General features: G+C 41.5%; 1 protein-coding gene across 2 annotated transcripts; it reads right to left on the bottom strand.

Annotated features, from left to right (window-relative positions):
• Nucleotides 1-4,361: 4,361 nt before the first annotated feature.
• LOC142259014 (uncharacterized) lies at nt 4,362-15,398 on the bottom strand. 2 transcript variants are annotated; one of them, XM_075331551.1, is made up of 3 exons: nt 15,195-15,398; nt 14,998-15,111; nt 4,362-5,625 (listed from the first exon to the last, which is right to left on the bottom strand). In XM_075331551.1, the coding sequence occupies exons 1-3, from the start codon at nt 15,325-15,327 to the stop codon at nt 4,610-4,612; spliced, it is 1,263 nt and encodes a 420-aa protein (XP_075187666.1). In that variant the 5' UTR covers nt 15,328-15,398; the 3' UTR covers nt 4,362-4,609. The 2 variants fall into 2 exon arrangements, with proteins under 2 accessions (XP_075187666.1, XP_075187667.1); XM_075331552.1 differs by having other exon boundaries at nt 4,362-5,622.
• Between the last annotated feature and the right edge of the window lie 859 nt (nt 15,399-16,257).

Raw genomic sequence — 16,257 nt, 5'->3', positions numbered from 1 at the left:
GTGCAAGATACAGTTATATGAAAAAGTTTGGGCACCCCTATTAATGTTAACCTTTTTTCTTTACAACAATTTTGGCTTTTGCAAAAGCTATTTCAGTTTCATATAGCTAATAATTGATGGACTGAGTAATATTTCTGGATTGAAATGAGGTTTATTGTACTAAAAGAAAATGTGCAATCCGCATTTAAACACAATTTGACCGGTGTAAAAGTATGGGCACCCTTATCAATTTCTTGATTTGAACACTCCTAACTACTTTTTACTGACTTACTAAAGCACTATATTGGTTTGGTAACCTCATTGAGCTTTGAACTTCATAGGCAGGTGTATCTAATCATGAGAAAAGGTATTTAAGGTGGCCACTTGCAAGCTGTTCTATTTTAATCTCCTATGAAGAGTGGCATCATGGGCTCCTCAAAACAACTCTCAAATGATCTGAAAACAAAGATTATTCAACATAGTTGTTCAGGGGAAGGATACAAAAAGTTGTCTCAGAGATTTAAACTGTCAGTTTCCACTGTGAGGAACATAGTAAGAAAATGGAAGAACACAGGTACAGTTCTTGTTAAGCCCAGAAGTGGCAGGCCAAGAAAAATATCAGAAAGGCAGAGAAGAAGAATGGTGAGAACAGTCAAGGACAATCCACAGACCACCTCCAAAGATCTGCAGCATCATCTTGCTGCAGATGGTGTCAATGTGCATCGGTCAACAATGGGAGAGTGATGCAAAAGAAGCCGTTTCTGCAAGCACGCCACAAACAGAGTCGCCTGAGGTATGCAAAAGCACATTTGGACAAGCCAGTTACATTTTGTAAGAAGGTCCTGTGGACTGATGAAACAAAAATTGAGTTGTTTGGTCATACAAAAAGGCGTTATGAATGGAGGCAAAAAAACACGGCATTCCAAGAAAAGCATTTGCTACCCACAGTAAAATTTGGTGGAGGTTCCATCATGCTTTGGGGCTGTGTGGCCAATGCCGGAATTGGGAATCTTGTTAAAGTTGAGGGTCGCATGGATTCAACTCAGTATCAGCAGATTCTTGACAATAATTTGCAAGAATCAGTGACGAAGTTGAAGTTACGCAGGGGATGGATATTTCAGCAAGACAATGATCCAAAACACCGCTCCAAATCTACTCAGGCATTCATGCAGAGGAACAATTACAATGTTCTGGAATGGCCATCCCAGTCCCCAGACCTGAATATCATTGAACATCTGTGGGATGATTTGAAGCGTGCTGTCCATGCTCGGCGACCATCAAACTTAACTGAACTGGAATTGTTTTGTAAACAGGAATGGTCAAATATACCTTCATCCAGGAATTCATTAAAAGCTACAGGAAGCGACTAGAGGCTGTTATTTTTGCAAAAGGAGGATCTACAAAATATTAATGTCACTTTTATGTTGATGTGCCATACTTTTGAAGCAGTCAAATTTTGTTTAAATGCGCATTGCACATTTTCTGTTAGTACAATAAACCTCATTTCAATCCAGACATATTACTGAGTCCATCAGTTATTAGAAATATGAAACTGAAATGGCTGTTGCAAAAACCCAAATTGTGATAAAGAGAAAAGGTTAACATTAATAGGGGTGCCCAAACTTTTTCATATGACTGTATGTGTCCTTGGCAGGATTTTCTCCACCATATCTTTTTATTCCTTAATTTCCTGGAATAATATAATTACTAAGGTCAAATTTAGCCAAAAGAATGTCGATTCCCAGAAAATTATAAAATGCTTGTCAAACATATGTCAAAATTGATGAATTACTCTGGGAACATGTAATTAGCCCAAAACATCCCCCTATTGTGTAATTAACCTATTGTGTAATTCCCCTTTTATGTAATCTCTTATCTATTTTTACACACTTTAAAAGACTTGTCTTGGTTTGTCAAGCATCTCCACATGCGACACGGTGGCAGATCCAATCATCCTGAGAGAGAAAATTCTCCCGTCTCTAACAAATGTTTTGTGAACCATTGTCTCAAACACTGGCAAGTAGTGGAGATGACACACTAGGATCAGCAGAATAGGATCTAATTCTACTGAATTGCTGAAATCTAGTCTTCTTATATCTACTGTTGGTGAAAACCCCTGTGTGGTTAGAACCAGTCACGGTGGAGTTTTTTGGCTCACCAATAGTAGGGTTTTTCGGAGTAGGTTGAGTAATATCCTGTTTGGATAGTACATGATAATCCTCCCTGTCTCTTTGTAATTTTTTAGACTTTTTAATAATAGTCTCTGTGAGATCCTCTGCAAAACAGCCGCCTCTTACACTGGGCTCCACTACAGAAGCTAGTAGTCAAGCTAGTTCTTCCCTAAATCACACAGTACAAACCAAAGCCAAAAACCATGAGACAGAACAATGTTCACGATCTTTAAAAGTGGATATTACAATTGTCCCTGCTATCTCAACTGTGTGAGGTCTTTGATGCACAAGAAGTTCTGATTTCCAATTAAAACATTTCCCACACTCTGAACATGAAAATGACTTCTCCCCGTGTGAATTTTTGATGTCTAACAAGGTCTGATTTCTGAATAAAACATTTCCCACACTCTGAACATGACATTGGCTTCTCCTCGGTGTGAGATCTTTGATGCCCAACAAGTTTTTGTTTCATTCATTACCAATTGTTATTTCTGACGAGATGTACTGTTGTACTGTAAAAATATTTGCACGTTTGTATAACTACAACTTATGTACTATGATTGTTTTTTTTTTTATCACTTTATATCTAGATAAAGTCCAGTCTGACGAAGGCCTGTTGGCCGAAACGTTGACTTTTTGTGGACAGTTCCATATACAGGACTTTGAAATAATTTTTTTCAACAATAAAAATGAACACAGCATAATCTAAGTCTCTTTACTTCATTTGTGGTAGTCAGTGTGCCGGAATTCTCTCATTTGCCTTAATTTTTTATTCCAAGCACCTGCCAATCGGTGACGCTGAGCCTTACTTGTGCTCTGAACTGAATTATTTTGGCTCCAGCTCTCGGCCCCTAGTCATAAAAATTACGGAATTATCAATGCCGCAAACTAATTTTTCCACTCTCTCTTAGAATGATGAGGACTCCTCTACCATTGTTTCCAAAGTAACACAAACTGAAGCAACCTCACACATTGCAGGAGGCATGTAGGCAAGTTCCACGTTCCCCCATTTCATCCTGGTAAGTTCAGGCTGCCTAATGTTTACTATGCAGGTATCTTATCCCTGTTGGTGATCCTTCTTTTTAATGTTCTGTTCTTTATCTTAATGGAAGCCATATAGTGGGACCCAGACTTCACCCTTGCATATAAGATACTTCCTTGCCTTACTTATGTGTCATCAGCATTAGGTATTACATAACTATTTCTTCCTTATTGTTTTTCCATGCTTGTTAGCTCCCAAAAGTGAATGGATATACATTTTATTGATATAACATATTTTACAGGAGACATGCTGGCTTAGTCCTAGCTCTTTTACAATCATACAGATTCACATGGTGGGATTTGAATATTATTCATGATATAATTTTCCTTCTGCTACATATATTGAGCATTCCATAAGGTACTAAAAAATATATACTTTTATTATATTATATATCCCCTTCCTTTCCCCTTTTTCTTCCTTTTTTTCTCTTTTTCTTTTTTCCAGTCGCCTCTTGGCTAATCCAATTGTATTATTCCTCATTTCCCTACTACAGCCACATAGTACACTGTTATCCATCCGAGTTATGATGATCACATCCATATAGTACTTTTGCAGGTAATGATTTTAACTTATAACTTCCCCCAGATATGATTTTTTTTTCATACATGCTAGTAATTGCATCTCTTGTAACTAGTTAGAGCAACATGCTATTACCCTGAATTTACCGTTATATACAATAGTATTTTTAGTACTAGCTCTAATATACTACATATTATTCCCTTACAATTTTATGGCTTTTGTCTCTATGTTACCGTTATTTACATAGTGGAGTGAAATCATTCTAATGGGTCCACAGGCAATATCTACATTTGGTGAGCCCACTTCATTATCATCTATTCCCATTTTCATTATTTCTTTTTGTACCTTTTATCCTATTATCTGGCAGCCTGCTCCTTTCCGCCATCACCTGTTCACTTTTGTAACTACCAATTGTTGCTATTACACTGGCCTACCTCGTGTCACTATTTTTCTTCATTTGAAATTTGCTTTGCCTCTCTATTGTTAGGTAATACTACCATATTATAAATTATGTACAAGATGAGGTATATTGTGATTCCTGTAGTCGTTTTTGTTTCATTCATTACCAATTGTTATTTCTGACGAGATGTACTGTTGTACTGTAAAAATATTAACAAATGTTTGTATTACTACAACTTATGTACTATGATTGTTTATTTTTTTTATTTATCACTTTATATATAGATAAGTCCAGTCTGACGAAGGGCTGTTGGCTGAAACGTCAACTTTTTGTGGACAGTTCCATGCACAGCACTTTGAAATAATTTTTTTCAACAATAAAAATGAACACAGCATAATCTAAGTCTCTTTACTTCATTTGGGGTAGTCAGTGTGCTGGACTTCTCTCATTTGCCTTACTTTTTTCGTACGAGCACCTGCTAATTGGTGATGCTGAGCCTTACTTGTACTCTGTTTTCCAATTAAAACATTTCCCACATTCTGAACATGAAAATGGCTTCTCCCCTGTGTGAATTTTCTGATGTGTAACAAGGGATGATTTCTGAATAAAACATGTCCCACACTCTGAACATGAAAATGGCTTCTCCCCTGTGTGAATTTTCTGATGCATAACAAGTTTTGATTTCTGAATAAAACATTTACCACACTCTGAACATGAAAATGGCTTCTCCCCTGTGTGAATTTTCTGATGCATAACAAGTTTTGATTTCTGAATAAAACATTTCCCACATTCTGTACATGAAAATGGCTTCTCCCCGGTGTGAACTTTCTGATGCCCAACAAGTTCTGATTTCCGAATAAAACATTTCCCACACTCTGAACATGAAAATGGCTTCTCCCCGGTGTGAATTTTCTGATGCGAAATAAGGTTTGATTTCTGAATAAAACATTTCCCACACTCTGAACATGAAAATGGCTTCTCCCCTATGTGAATTTTTTGATGAGTAGCAAGATATGATTTATGACTAAAACATTTCCCACACTCTGAACATGAAAATGGCTTTTCCCCTTTGTGAATTTTCTGATGCATAACAAGTTTTGATTTCCGAATAAAACATTTCCCACACTCTGAACATGAAAATGGCTTCTCCCCTGTGTGAGATCTTTGATGCCAAACAAGTTCGAATTTCTGAATAAAACATTTTCCACACTCTGAACATAAATATGGCTTCTCCCCTGTGTGAATTTTCTGATGCCTAACAAGGCCTGATTTCTCACTAAAACATTTTCCACACTCTGAACATGAAAATGACTTCTTCCCAGTGAGAGTTTTTTGATGATTGGAATTTTGGTCTTGTTTGAAAAGATCAGATGATATCGCTTTCCGATGAAGGACTGGAGGTATATTTGGGACAACATCATGCTCTTCATATGTATCATGTGTCATACAGTCATCATCTGTTATAAATTCTGAAGATATTAGAGAGCCATCTGAACTCCCAATACAGTAATCTGCTAAAAATAAACACAATGTTATTATTTTTTTTTTTTTTTATTTTTTTTTAACTATATTTTTATTCAAATTTTTCAATAACATAACACTGGCATAAGCGAATTCAGCATTGCAAATTCAACATTACATTGTCATGTTTGATCATCCCAAATTCCATACCAATTTTTAAAATCAATAACCGTAACATGGCAAGATAAAGCAAAGCAAAGGAAAGCAGCGACCCCTTAACCCATCATTCTTATCATTCCCCCCATTGAACCCTTGTGAACATGGTAATGACATACAATAAAGAAGCCCCACTCAAATCGGTTATTTCCCCCTCTCCTTTTAGTCAGCTTTCAGCCTTTCCTCCCCCACCTCCAAGCCATCCAATGTACCCTTCAATTTTTCAGTATGATACCAGACTGTGTCTTTGAAAGGTGACATAATCCTGACTATCTCCTCCCGAGTACAATAGGCCAGTATGAATTTCTTCCATTTGGTAAAGTGCTGTCGTATTCTATCCGCCCTTCTCTCTGCATCCAATCCTTCTATTTCAAGAAGATGCATGAGCTGACCCAAGATCTCTTCAATCGCGGGGACCCTAGACTCCAACCAATTTTTTAGTATCGCTCTCTTGGCTGCCAGAAGTATCACATGCATAAGTCTGGGTGGGTTAGTCATCTTCCCTTTGGTATCGTTCCCCTCCTCCCAATGGTGAAAAATAGCGAACCCAGGTGAGAGCCGAACTTCAAGACCCCACACCTTTTGTATACAACTTTTGATCTGTGACCATAATGGACTCAAATGGGGGCAGGACCACAACCCGTGAAGGAGATCAGTTCCACTACTCTTACACTTAGGGCAATACGTAAGCCTGTCTGGCTTTGTTGCTGATGGAGGGAGATTGAAACCATAAATTGCCTTGTGCATAATTCTAAATTGGGTTTCTCGCCAATTCTCATTTAAAATTGATTTACGAAGAGCATTCCACCCTCCCCTAATTTTTACCCCCATAGACGGGTCCTCAAATTGTTTTTCCCAAGATTTAAATAAACCTTCCGGGTGCTGTCCTATTAGTAGATCACGTATGGCTCCATAAAGAAAAGAGATAGATGATGAAGTTATTGAGTTCTTTACCAGACAATCAAAAGAGTTAAATACTACCTCCTGGGTCACATCATGCAACTGAGTCATAATACTATATCTCACTTGGTCATATTGGATTACTTGGTTAGGCCGCAGGCCATACTGCGCTATAATTTCGTCTCTACTCAACCATCTAGGCTCTGAGGTGTGCAGGAGATGAGCAACAGTCCTTATACCCCTCACCTTCCACTCTTCAAACAGCTTATTGCTTGTCCCCTGCACAAACTCTGGATTCCCCCATATAGGCAAGTATTTGGATATTTTATGGGGAAGTTTGTAATTTTTCCTCAACGCCTTCCACGCTGCAATCGTGTCTTTAAATAAGGAAGAGTGCTTGACTTTCACTGGGAGATTAACCTGCCTAGTATGAAGCAATGCCACCAGATCCCAAGGCTGTGCATAGTCTCTCTCAAGCTCTAACGCTGAATAATGCCTAGAGCCTTTAATCCAATCCAATATATATCTAGTCAAACAGGCTATATTGTAACCCCGAATGTTCGGCAAACTCAGACCTCCATGAACCTTAGATGCCATCAACTTCTTAAGCCCTATACGAGGGCGTTTCCCCCTCCAAATGAAGTGTGAAAAAGCTCTATTTAGCTGGACAATATCTTTATGCTTGAGAAGCAAGGGAAGTGTTTGAAGATGATACATTAATTTTGATATCGACATCATCTTAATTAGGTGGACTCTACCGATTAGGTTCAATGGAAGGTCGTGCCATCTTTTAAGATCTTGCTCTATTTGGCTCAGAAGGGGTGGATAGTTTAGACTATAAAGGGTTGCCGGAACCTTACCTATTTTAACTCCCAAGTATGTGATATATGACTTAGCCACTGTAATTCCTTCAAAAGGGTTCTGCTCCCGTGTTTGAACATTTGTCCCTCCCAGGTATAGGAGCTCGCATTTTGACGCATTAATCTTGAAGCCTGAGTACGCTCCAAACTCTCGCAAAATTTGTAAAATCTCGGGGACCTGCTGAGCTGGATTCGAAAGGAAAAGCAAAATGTCATCCGCAAAAAAAGCTGACTGAATTTGTCTATTATTTACAGAAATACCCTGGAAGGTGCTATGTGTAGATAACAATCGTACCAATGGTTCCAGAGCCAGATTAAAAAGTAATGGGGAAAGGGGGCAACCCTGTCTGGTTCCTTTCAGTAACGGAAAAGGGGCTGACAGATATCCTGGAATGTAAACTTGAGCCTTCGGATTTGTGTAAATTTCTCTAATGTAGGTATAAAATGACCCCGAAAAACGCATTTCATCTAGAACTCTATAAAGCCATGACCACTCAATATTGTCAAAGGCTTTCTCGGCATCTATTGTAAGCAAAGCGGGAGATTCTCCTTTCAGAGGCTGAAGGTTAACCCTATCCAGGACAAGAAGAACTTTTCTAATATTTAGTGTCCCTGATCTTTTCTGAATGAAACCGGCCTGTGCTGGGGAAATCAGTTGGGGAAGAATTATAGCTCGACGATTTGCCATAATCTTTGACATTATCTTCATATCTAGGTTGATAAGTGATATGGGCCTATACGAACCCGGATCCTTCGGGTCCTTCCCCTGTTTAGGGATCAATTTTATATATGCCCGGTTATTATTTTGGAAAGACGCATTACCGTCTAGTATGCTACTATACAGCTCTAGTAATGTAGGTAAGATCTCTTCCTTTACTGTTTTATAGAATTCTCCCGTAAATCCGTCAGGGCCAGGGGCTTTATAATTATGCATGGAGTTGATTGTCCCCAATATTTCTTCCCCCGTAATTTTGGCATTCAGAAAAGTGCGATGCTCTTCTGTGAGTCGAGGTAGTGTCACTTTAGATAAAAGATTATTATCGGGAAATTTGTCTCGCTTTTCCGACGAATAAAGGTTTCTATAATACGTGCCTAAAGTCTCAATTATTGTCTTAGGGTTTTTGTGTATCTCCCCCTTTTGATTTTTTATTTGCATGGGTCCCTGAGTTATAATCCTATTTTTCGCTAAGTTGGCCAGTATTTTCCCTGCTTTATTTCCAAAGCGATGTAATGTAGCTTCTTGCATTGACCTAGCCATTTGTTCCCGTTTTTCCGCCCACTCATTAAAAGCTCTTTGGGCTATTACCCATCTATCTCTATGGTCCCTATCAGGATGCTTTTGAAAAGAAGTATATGCTTCCCTCAATTTATGGGAGGTTTCAGTAAATTTAAGATGAGCCTTTTTCTTCAAATAAGAAACATGTGCTATCGTTCTGCCCCGTAATACTGCCTTCGCCGTGTCCCATAATAACATAGGTGTGTCTTTATGTTGATCATTATGTACCATAAATTCCGTCCACCATTCCTTTAATTTCAAGGAAAAATCTTCGTTATCTTTAAGGAAGGAAGGATATCTCCACAGATAGTCCGTTCCTCTGGGATAAATGTTTGCTAGGTCTAGCACCACCGGGGCATGGTCAGAAATCACCAAATCCTGGATAGTAGCTGAGTGGAGCGCACGTACCAGGTTCCCTGAAATAAGGAAGTAGTCAATGCGAGACCAGGAGCTATTAGCATGTGAATAGTGTGTAAATTCCCTATCCTGAGGGTGCAATAGTCTCCACGCATCCCATAAGGCCGTGGCATTTAACAGAGGATGCATAACTTTATCATGGCCACGCGGTACAGTTGGGGGGCCTTTAGCATTTTTCCTGTCCTCTAGCACAGATACCACCGAGTTGAAATCCCCCCCAATTATTAGATTAAAATGGGCATGTTCTAAAATTTTGGCCTCAAGTCGTTGAAAGAATGATTTGTTGTTTTCGTTCGGGGCATAAATATTAAAGATTTTATAAATTCCTCCAGGTATCTCCACTGAGACCATCTGAACCCTACCTTCCGTGTCCGCATATGTTTCCAGGACTTGATGTTGTAATCTCCTACTGACTAATGTAATAACCCCTGCTTTCCTTTTAACTGAAGATGACCCATAGACTCCTCCAACCCACAATTTCCCCATCCTCTGCATGTCTGAACCTTCCAGATGAGTTTCCTGAAGGAGTGCAATGTCCGGTTTGAGGCGATTAAGGTGGCGTAATATCTTAATTCTTTTTTGGGGGGAACGTAACCCCTTAACATTCCAGGTGACTATTCTCATAAAGCACATGTAATAAATGGAAATCCTGACTTTCGTTTACCATGTTTTTGCTGCCCTCCCTTGCCAAAAAAAAATTCAACCAATTAGACAATTGAACATAGTGCTCACTTGCAATAATGAGAGTAGTAGTAATAATAATAACTCTGTGTAAAATCTTTGCTACTTCACTTGAATCCAAAATCCCCAAACATTTCAAACATCTCCCTCCCCTCCCCCCCCCAACTATACCAAAATACTCAGACTTCACTTTTTTCTGATCACTTTCCAAGCTCAGTCAACCTTATACTTGTATAGCATTTAACCAATATAAAGGACTGTCCCACCTACAAAGAAAGAGAGAAGGAAAAAAAAAAAAAAAAAAAAAAAAAAAAAGTTCTCTTTCCTTTCCTCCGCCTCAGATTTCTTAAACTTTTTCCACTGCGGCTTCTCCAACCTAAATCAAAAACAGGTGTCCCACCTTGAACTTTACACATCCGACATTTGTCTATTTGTCTTAGGTTCCCTTAAGTTCCTTGTTTTGCTGTCTCCGGTCCTTCGGGGAAGCTGTAGCGAGCTTCACAGAGCTCCCTTTGGTCACTCTCTGGTTCGGTGAGTCGTTGCGCCCTTGTACTGGAGAATTCCTGAGGTCACGAGGACTGCTGATCCGCTCAATAAAGGCCTCTGCCTCCTTTGGACTTGAGAAAGAATTGTAGGATCCATCCTGATGTCTGATAATCAACGTTGCCGGGTACTTTAACTGGAAGCGTATATTTCTCTTAAATAAGGCAGAGCATATGTATGAGAATGCCCTCCGCTGCCGTGCGACCTCCGCAGAAAAATCCTCGAAGAGTAAGATGCGCGAGCCTTTCACCTCCAAGGGATGTTTCAATTTCCTGTATGCCTGTAATATTTCCTGTTTATCGGAGAAGTCCAAGTATTTCATTATGACTTGTCTTGGGCGTCTGTTATTTTCACTCTCATCACCTCTCCTTGGCGGACCAATGCGGTGCACCCTTTCCACTTTTCTCCTTCCTGCTACTCCCAGGGTTGTAGGAATAGTGGATTCACACAATGTACGTAGCTCACCAACTGGGTATGTTTCAGGCAGGCCGACAATGCGCAAATTGCTTCTTCTGGAGCGGTTCTCCAGATCGTCCACACGGTCCCTCAGGATCAGATTCTCCCTGGCCAGACGCATGACTGTAGTGTGGTCAGAGCCGAAGTCCTCCTCTAGCGTCGACATTCTGGTTTCCATAGCCGCAACCTGTTCCACCGTCTCATCAAGTTGGTTCTGTATGGCACTGAGAGCTGTTGCTATTGATGCTTTAATTGTAGCGGAGATGTCAGGTAGCAAACGATTGGCGACTTCATCAGCCAGACGCTTATAATCCATACCCTCCATTGTTTTGAATACATCCGGGGTCCCCTGGGAATCCTCCATCTCCATCTGATGAGTATTTTCAGGTGACCGAGGGACACTTAATTCTGTATGGGCAGTCACAATCTTTTTTTCACACTGTACGCTGGATGTATGAGGATTTTGTGTTTTGGAGCTGCTGCGCAGCAGGTATCTTTCCATCAAATAGTGAGTGAAGGGACGTAAGTTTTGACACTGATTTAGTGTGGGTTGTCAGACAAATCTTGATTCTGCTCCCCCTTTTGTTTATTCTCACTTTCACCCCTTTCTCCCCCCTGCCAGAGTTATATGAATTCTCACTGTCCTGTAACTTTGCAGGGATGTATGTTTAAACTTCCCTCCTTCAGCTTCTTTCACTTTCTCCAGAGCTTTGCATTGATTCTGTATGCCTAGAGATTCAGCACCTGCTTATGCACAGGTCTGGACAAGATGGGGGAAGGGCCCAGGGATTCCCGGCTTTAACTCTACTCTTTGCAGAACTTGTCAGTAGCGTTGTTTGCTGCTGATATCTTATCAGGACTCCAGGAGATTTATTATTCTGCTGCCGGTTAACTGTTTAGTGCTGGGGGAGTGAGTGATCTGTGCAAGGTAAGCCGTCAGCTGCGTCCTGCTCTCTGTGTACAGATCTGATTTTAGTGCAGGGAAGGCTCCGGCGCCATCTTTATCACGCTGCCAGATCTTGAGAGGGAGGGAGAGAGCGAAGTTCACCGCGCTGTTTCAAGTGATTATCTCCACGGCTCCCCATGAACTTCCCTGCATGTAGCAACTTCACTCACCGGTGGAATGGAGCGGGGGAGGCTGGTGGGTTGTCCGGTATATATGTCAGAGCTGCAGGGAATGACAGAGCTCAGGCGTCCTGTGTCCTACATGATCAGCGCAGGAGCCGGAAGTCGTTATTATTTTTTAATGATATCTTGAAAGTTAATTTATTTTTTTAAACCATAACATCAGAAATTAAATTAGGAAAAAATGTATTCTTAATCTGTTGGCCAATTTTGACATCTGTTACATCTTCGTTAATTCGGATCTCCCATTCCTAGCACAAGTTCTCTGGAATGTGCTACAGTAAATAATCTGTACTGTTGTTACAATATGACTTCAGGATAATGAGGGACAAAGTGCTCCTATACTGTCCCTCATGCTAAGTGACCCTAAGCTATTCCTAACCTCTGGATTACCCCTGAAGATGGAGATGCTGGAGTCTCGTGTCTTACTATTCTGCTGATGAGATCTAATCTGTAATCCCCCAGGGAAGGAAGGGGTAGGAATATGATGGAAACACAGAATAAGACAGATGGGAAACACAGATTAAGACAGATGAAACACATTGCAAACTCACAGAAATAAACAGTGAAAGACTAAGGAGAAAAGCAAGAGCAGGAAGGCAGCAACAAAAAGACAACAAGGGTTAATACCACAACAGGTCACAGTAATACTGCCCAATAACCACCCGTAAGTCTGGATCATAACACCTGACCAGAGCAGTATAGGTAAGCTATAGCTGGCATTAATGAAATAATCCAGCCAGTATATACAGGAGGGGAGCAAATTATACCTTCTCCTCTACAGCATGGGATCAAAGACATTAACAAGCAGCCCCGCAGAGAATAAGGGGTACTTTACACGCTGCGACATCGCTGCCGATATATCGTTGGGGTCTCGTCGTTAGTGACGCACATCCGGCACCGGTAGCGACATCGCAGCGTGTAACACAAATGAGCGACGATCAACGATCGCAAAAACGTGCAAAATCGTTGCTCGTTGACAAGTCGTTCACTTCCATAATATCAGTGCTGCTGCAGGTCCGATTTTGTCTGTCGTTCCTGCGGCAGCACACATCGCTATGTGTGACGCCGCTGGAACGACAAACATCTCCTTACCTCCGTCCACCGGAAAAGGAGGAAGGAAGGAAGTGGGCGGCATGTTCCGGCCGCTCATCTCCTCCACTCCTTTTCTATTGGGCGGCGGTTCAGTGACGCTGCTGTGACGTTGCTGTGACGCTGAACAAACCGCCCCCTTAGAAAGGAGGCGGTTCGCCGGTCACAGCAACGTCGCAGAGCAGGTACGTGCGTGTGACGCTGCCGTAGCGATAATGTTCGCTACGGCAGCGATCACCACATATCGGCCGTGCGACGGGGGCGGGTGCAATCTCGCTCGACATCGCTAGCAAATGCTAGCGATGTTGCAGCGTGTAAAGTAACCCTTACTCTTGTTAGCCTGCCCAAGTCTATGATTTGACGCCTGCATCTCCTGCGCTGCTCACAGACATCAGAGAAGTTAACATGCAACGTAGAAGAATCTATAATTTCCATAGATCCTGAAAGCCGCCATGACAGTTGGTAAAATCTGCAAAAATCTCCTTGCAACATTGATCCACAACAGACATTTTCAAAGAGATTTTTTTTTCGAAAATAAAATAGTTACAGACAGATGTCAGATATTTAACGGGGTTGTCCGGGACAACGATTGTGACGATGTACACTGAAAAATTACGTCAGGGACTGGAGTGAGATTTTTGGCATAGGGAATGCCGCAGTTTGTTAAGAATTAGAGAAGCGGTGGTATCACACCCTTGTTCTGGCCGAGCTTTGCTCATTTTGGCAAAGCTGATTAAAATTGTCGTGAACACACACACACACACCAGCCTCTCCTCTTCACCTTTATATTCCTGCAATTAAGACCTTTGGTCACATGATGTGATGTCGAAAAGGTTTTTAAGCAGTCCTATAATCAGCATATAAACACTGGGGCCCTTAGGAGAATGGGAGCCCTGTGAAATTGCCCAGTTTGTTCTCCCTTTCCACTAATGCCAGTCCACCATGCCAGCCTGTCTTTTGTTCAGTTCATTTACACTCCTGCAATTAAGAAACCTTTGGTTACATCATGTCACATGACTTTGAAATCATCAAAGGTCCTTAAACAATCAACCTTAGAATACAACTGATGGGGACCCTAAGAGAGTGGGGATCCTGAGAAATTGCGCAGTTTGACTCCTCCCAACGTTGGCTCTGACTGTAACTAGGGCTTATTTTTGGAGTAGGGCTTATATTTCAACCATTCTCCAAAAATCCCATAAAATCATGCTAGGGCTTATTTTCGGTGTAGGTCGTCTTTTCAGGGAAACAAGGTATTAATAATAATAATTTTATTCATTTATATAGCGCTATTAATTCCACAGCGCTTTACATACATTGGTATTCATGAATCCTCTGCAGGTTTTTGAGTTTCCTTCATAACAACATAGAGAAGGCACTAGAAACAAACAGCAGAAGAAGCAGAAGCAAAGAAAATACAGCTGAAAAAAACAACAGAAAGCCTAAGGCTATGTGCGCACGTTGCGTACTAGCCCTGCAGAAATTTCTGCAGCGATCTGAAGAGCACATGTGCGCTTTAGATCGCTGCAGAAATGTCCCTAGTGAGCGCCGATTCCATGCGCTATGCCTGCAGCTCCTGCCATAGACAGAGCAGGAGCTGCTGGCAAAGCGCAGGAAAGAAGTGACATGTCACTTCTTTTTGCGCAGCGCTTCGGCAGTAGCCGAAGCGCTGCGCTCTGAGACGCCACGTGCGCACGGCCCCTGCACAATCTCCATAGACTGTGCAGGGGACGCAGGACGCATGCAGTTACGCTGCGCTCCAAAGCGCAGCGTAACTGCATGAATTTACGCAACGTGCGCACATAGCCTAAAAATGTAAACACAAAATGAGTGAAGAAAGTGCATGAGTAGATATCTCTTACCGGATAGAAATGGAGGAAACACATCCTGAGGAACAGCGGGATCTTCTTGTTTACAGTCCTGTGGGAGAAGAGGACGGGGACATCTCTCTGGTGTTGTCCTCTTACTGGATAGAGCTGGAGGAGACACATACAGGGACTGAATTCATTCCTTACATACAGATAATTATAGGCCGTGTGTATTTAGTCCTGTCTATTACCTGGTGATGTGAGGGGCTGGGGAACCTCCATCATGACGTCCTTGTACAGATCTTTGTGTCCTTCTAAATACTCCCACTCCTCCATGGAGAAATAGACGGTGACGTCCTGACACCTTATAGGAACCTGACACATACAATGATACCGTCACCCCCGATCCCTTCATAGCGTTACTGTATAATGTCCCAGCATTCCCAGCAGTGTCACCTCTCCAGTCAGCAGCTCAATCATCTTGTAGGTGAGTTCTAGGATCTTCTGGTCATTGATGTCCTCATGTATCGGGAGGTGAGGTGGAGGCCCCGTGATTGGGCTCAGGGGTCTTCCCCATCCCTCAGACACAGGGGCCTGACAGCGCTCACTAGAGGTCTTCTTCACTACTGTGTAATCCTGGTTATGGAGAGACACAGTAATAAATCTCACTCCAGACATTTCCAGAGTCCTCACCTCTCCAGTTCTGTCCATCTGTTATTCCCATAGATAAGAATGATGTAATGTGACGTCATCAGAATCTCTCACCTCTCCAGTAAGCCGGAAGAGGATCTCTAGGGTGAGGTGTAATATCCTCTCCGCCATCTTGTCCCTGTCCATATCCATCCTTCACGGGGCAATCAGGAGAATTCTCTTCTATAGAAGATCTCCACTGAGAGGATCCGATATTGTAAGGACCTGAATGGGAAGGAGATGAGCCCATATGTAAAATTAATGGAGATAAGGGACGTGAGATATCATTTGAGTAGGAAAAAAAATTCAACATGAAATGTGCTATGTAAGTAGTAAAACCGACCGATAAAAGTAGCACATTATCTTTATAAAAAAAAAACCCACAATCCTTCATACGACAATCTGAATGGAAAAATAAAAGAGTAATTGCTCTCGGAATAAAGGCCCCGTCACACACAGACATAAATCTTTGGCAGATCTGTGGTTGAAAATACAAAAGTGCAAAAATAAATAATTTCCCAGTTTTTCGGTTAAGAACGGGGAATGGAATTAGGATTCGATGTATTATTGTGTCTAACGGAAGAAGAGGGGCCACACATGGCGTACGGATCTGTGCACTCGCTG

This window comes from Anomaloglossus baeobatrachus, assembly GCF_048569485.1.
Source record: "Anomaloglossus baeobatrachus isolate aAnoBae1 chromosome 5 unlocalized genomic scaffold, aAnoBae1.hap1 SUPER_5_unloc_22, whole genome shotgun sequence".
NCBI lineage: Eukaryota > Metazoa > Chordata > Amphibia > Anura > Aromobatidae > Anomaloglossus > Anomaloglossus baeobatrachus.
This window is presented reverse-complemented; position numbering and strand designations above follow the sequence as displayed.

What these genes read in the sequence shown, in the direction of transcription:
- LOC142259014 (XM_075331551.1), bottom strand. Translation starts at nt 15,327, where the DNA reads ATGTGTCAGGTTCCTATAAGGTGTCAGGACGTCACCGTCTATTTCTCC. An exon ending in CCAGCCCCTCACATCACCAG is followed by an intron (nt 15,112 to 15,194) that starts GTAATAGACAGG and finishes TGTCTCCTCCAG; the next exon opens with CTCTATCCAGTAAGAGGACA. An exon ending in GTTTCCTCCATTTCTATCCG is followed by an intron (nt 5,626 to 14,997) that starts GTAAGAGATATC and finishes GTTTATTTTTAG; the next exon opens with CAGATTACTGTATTGGGAGT.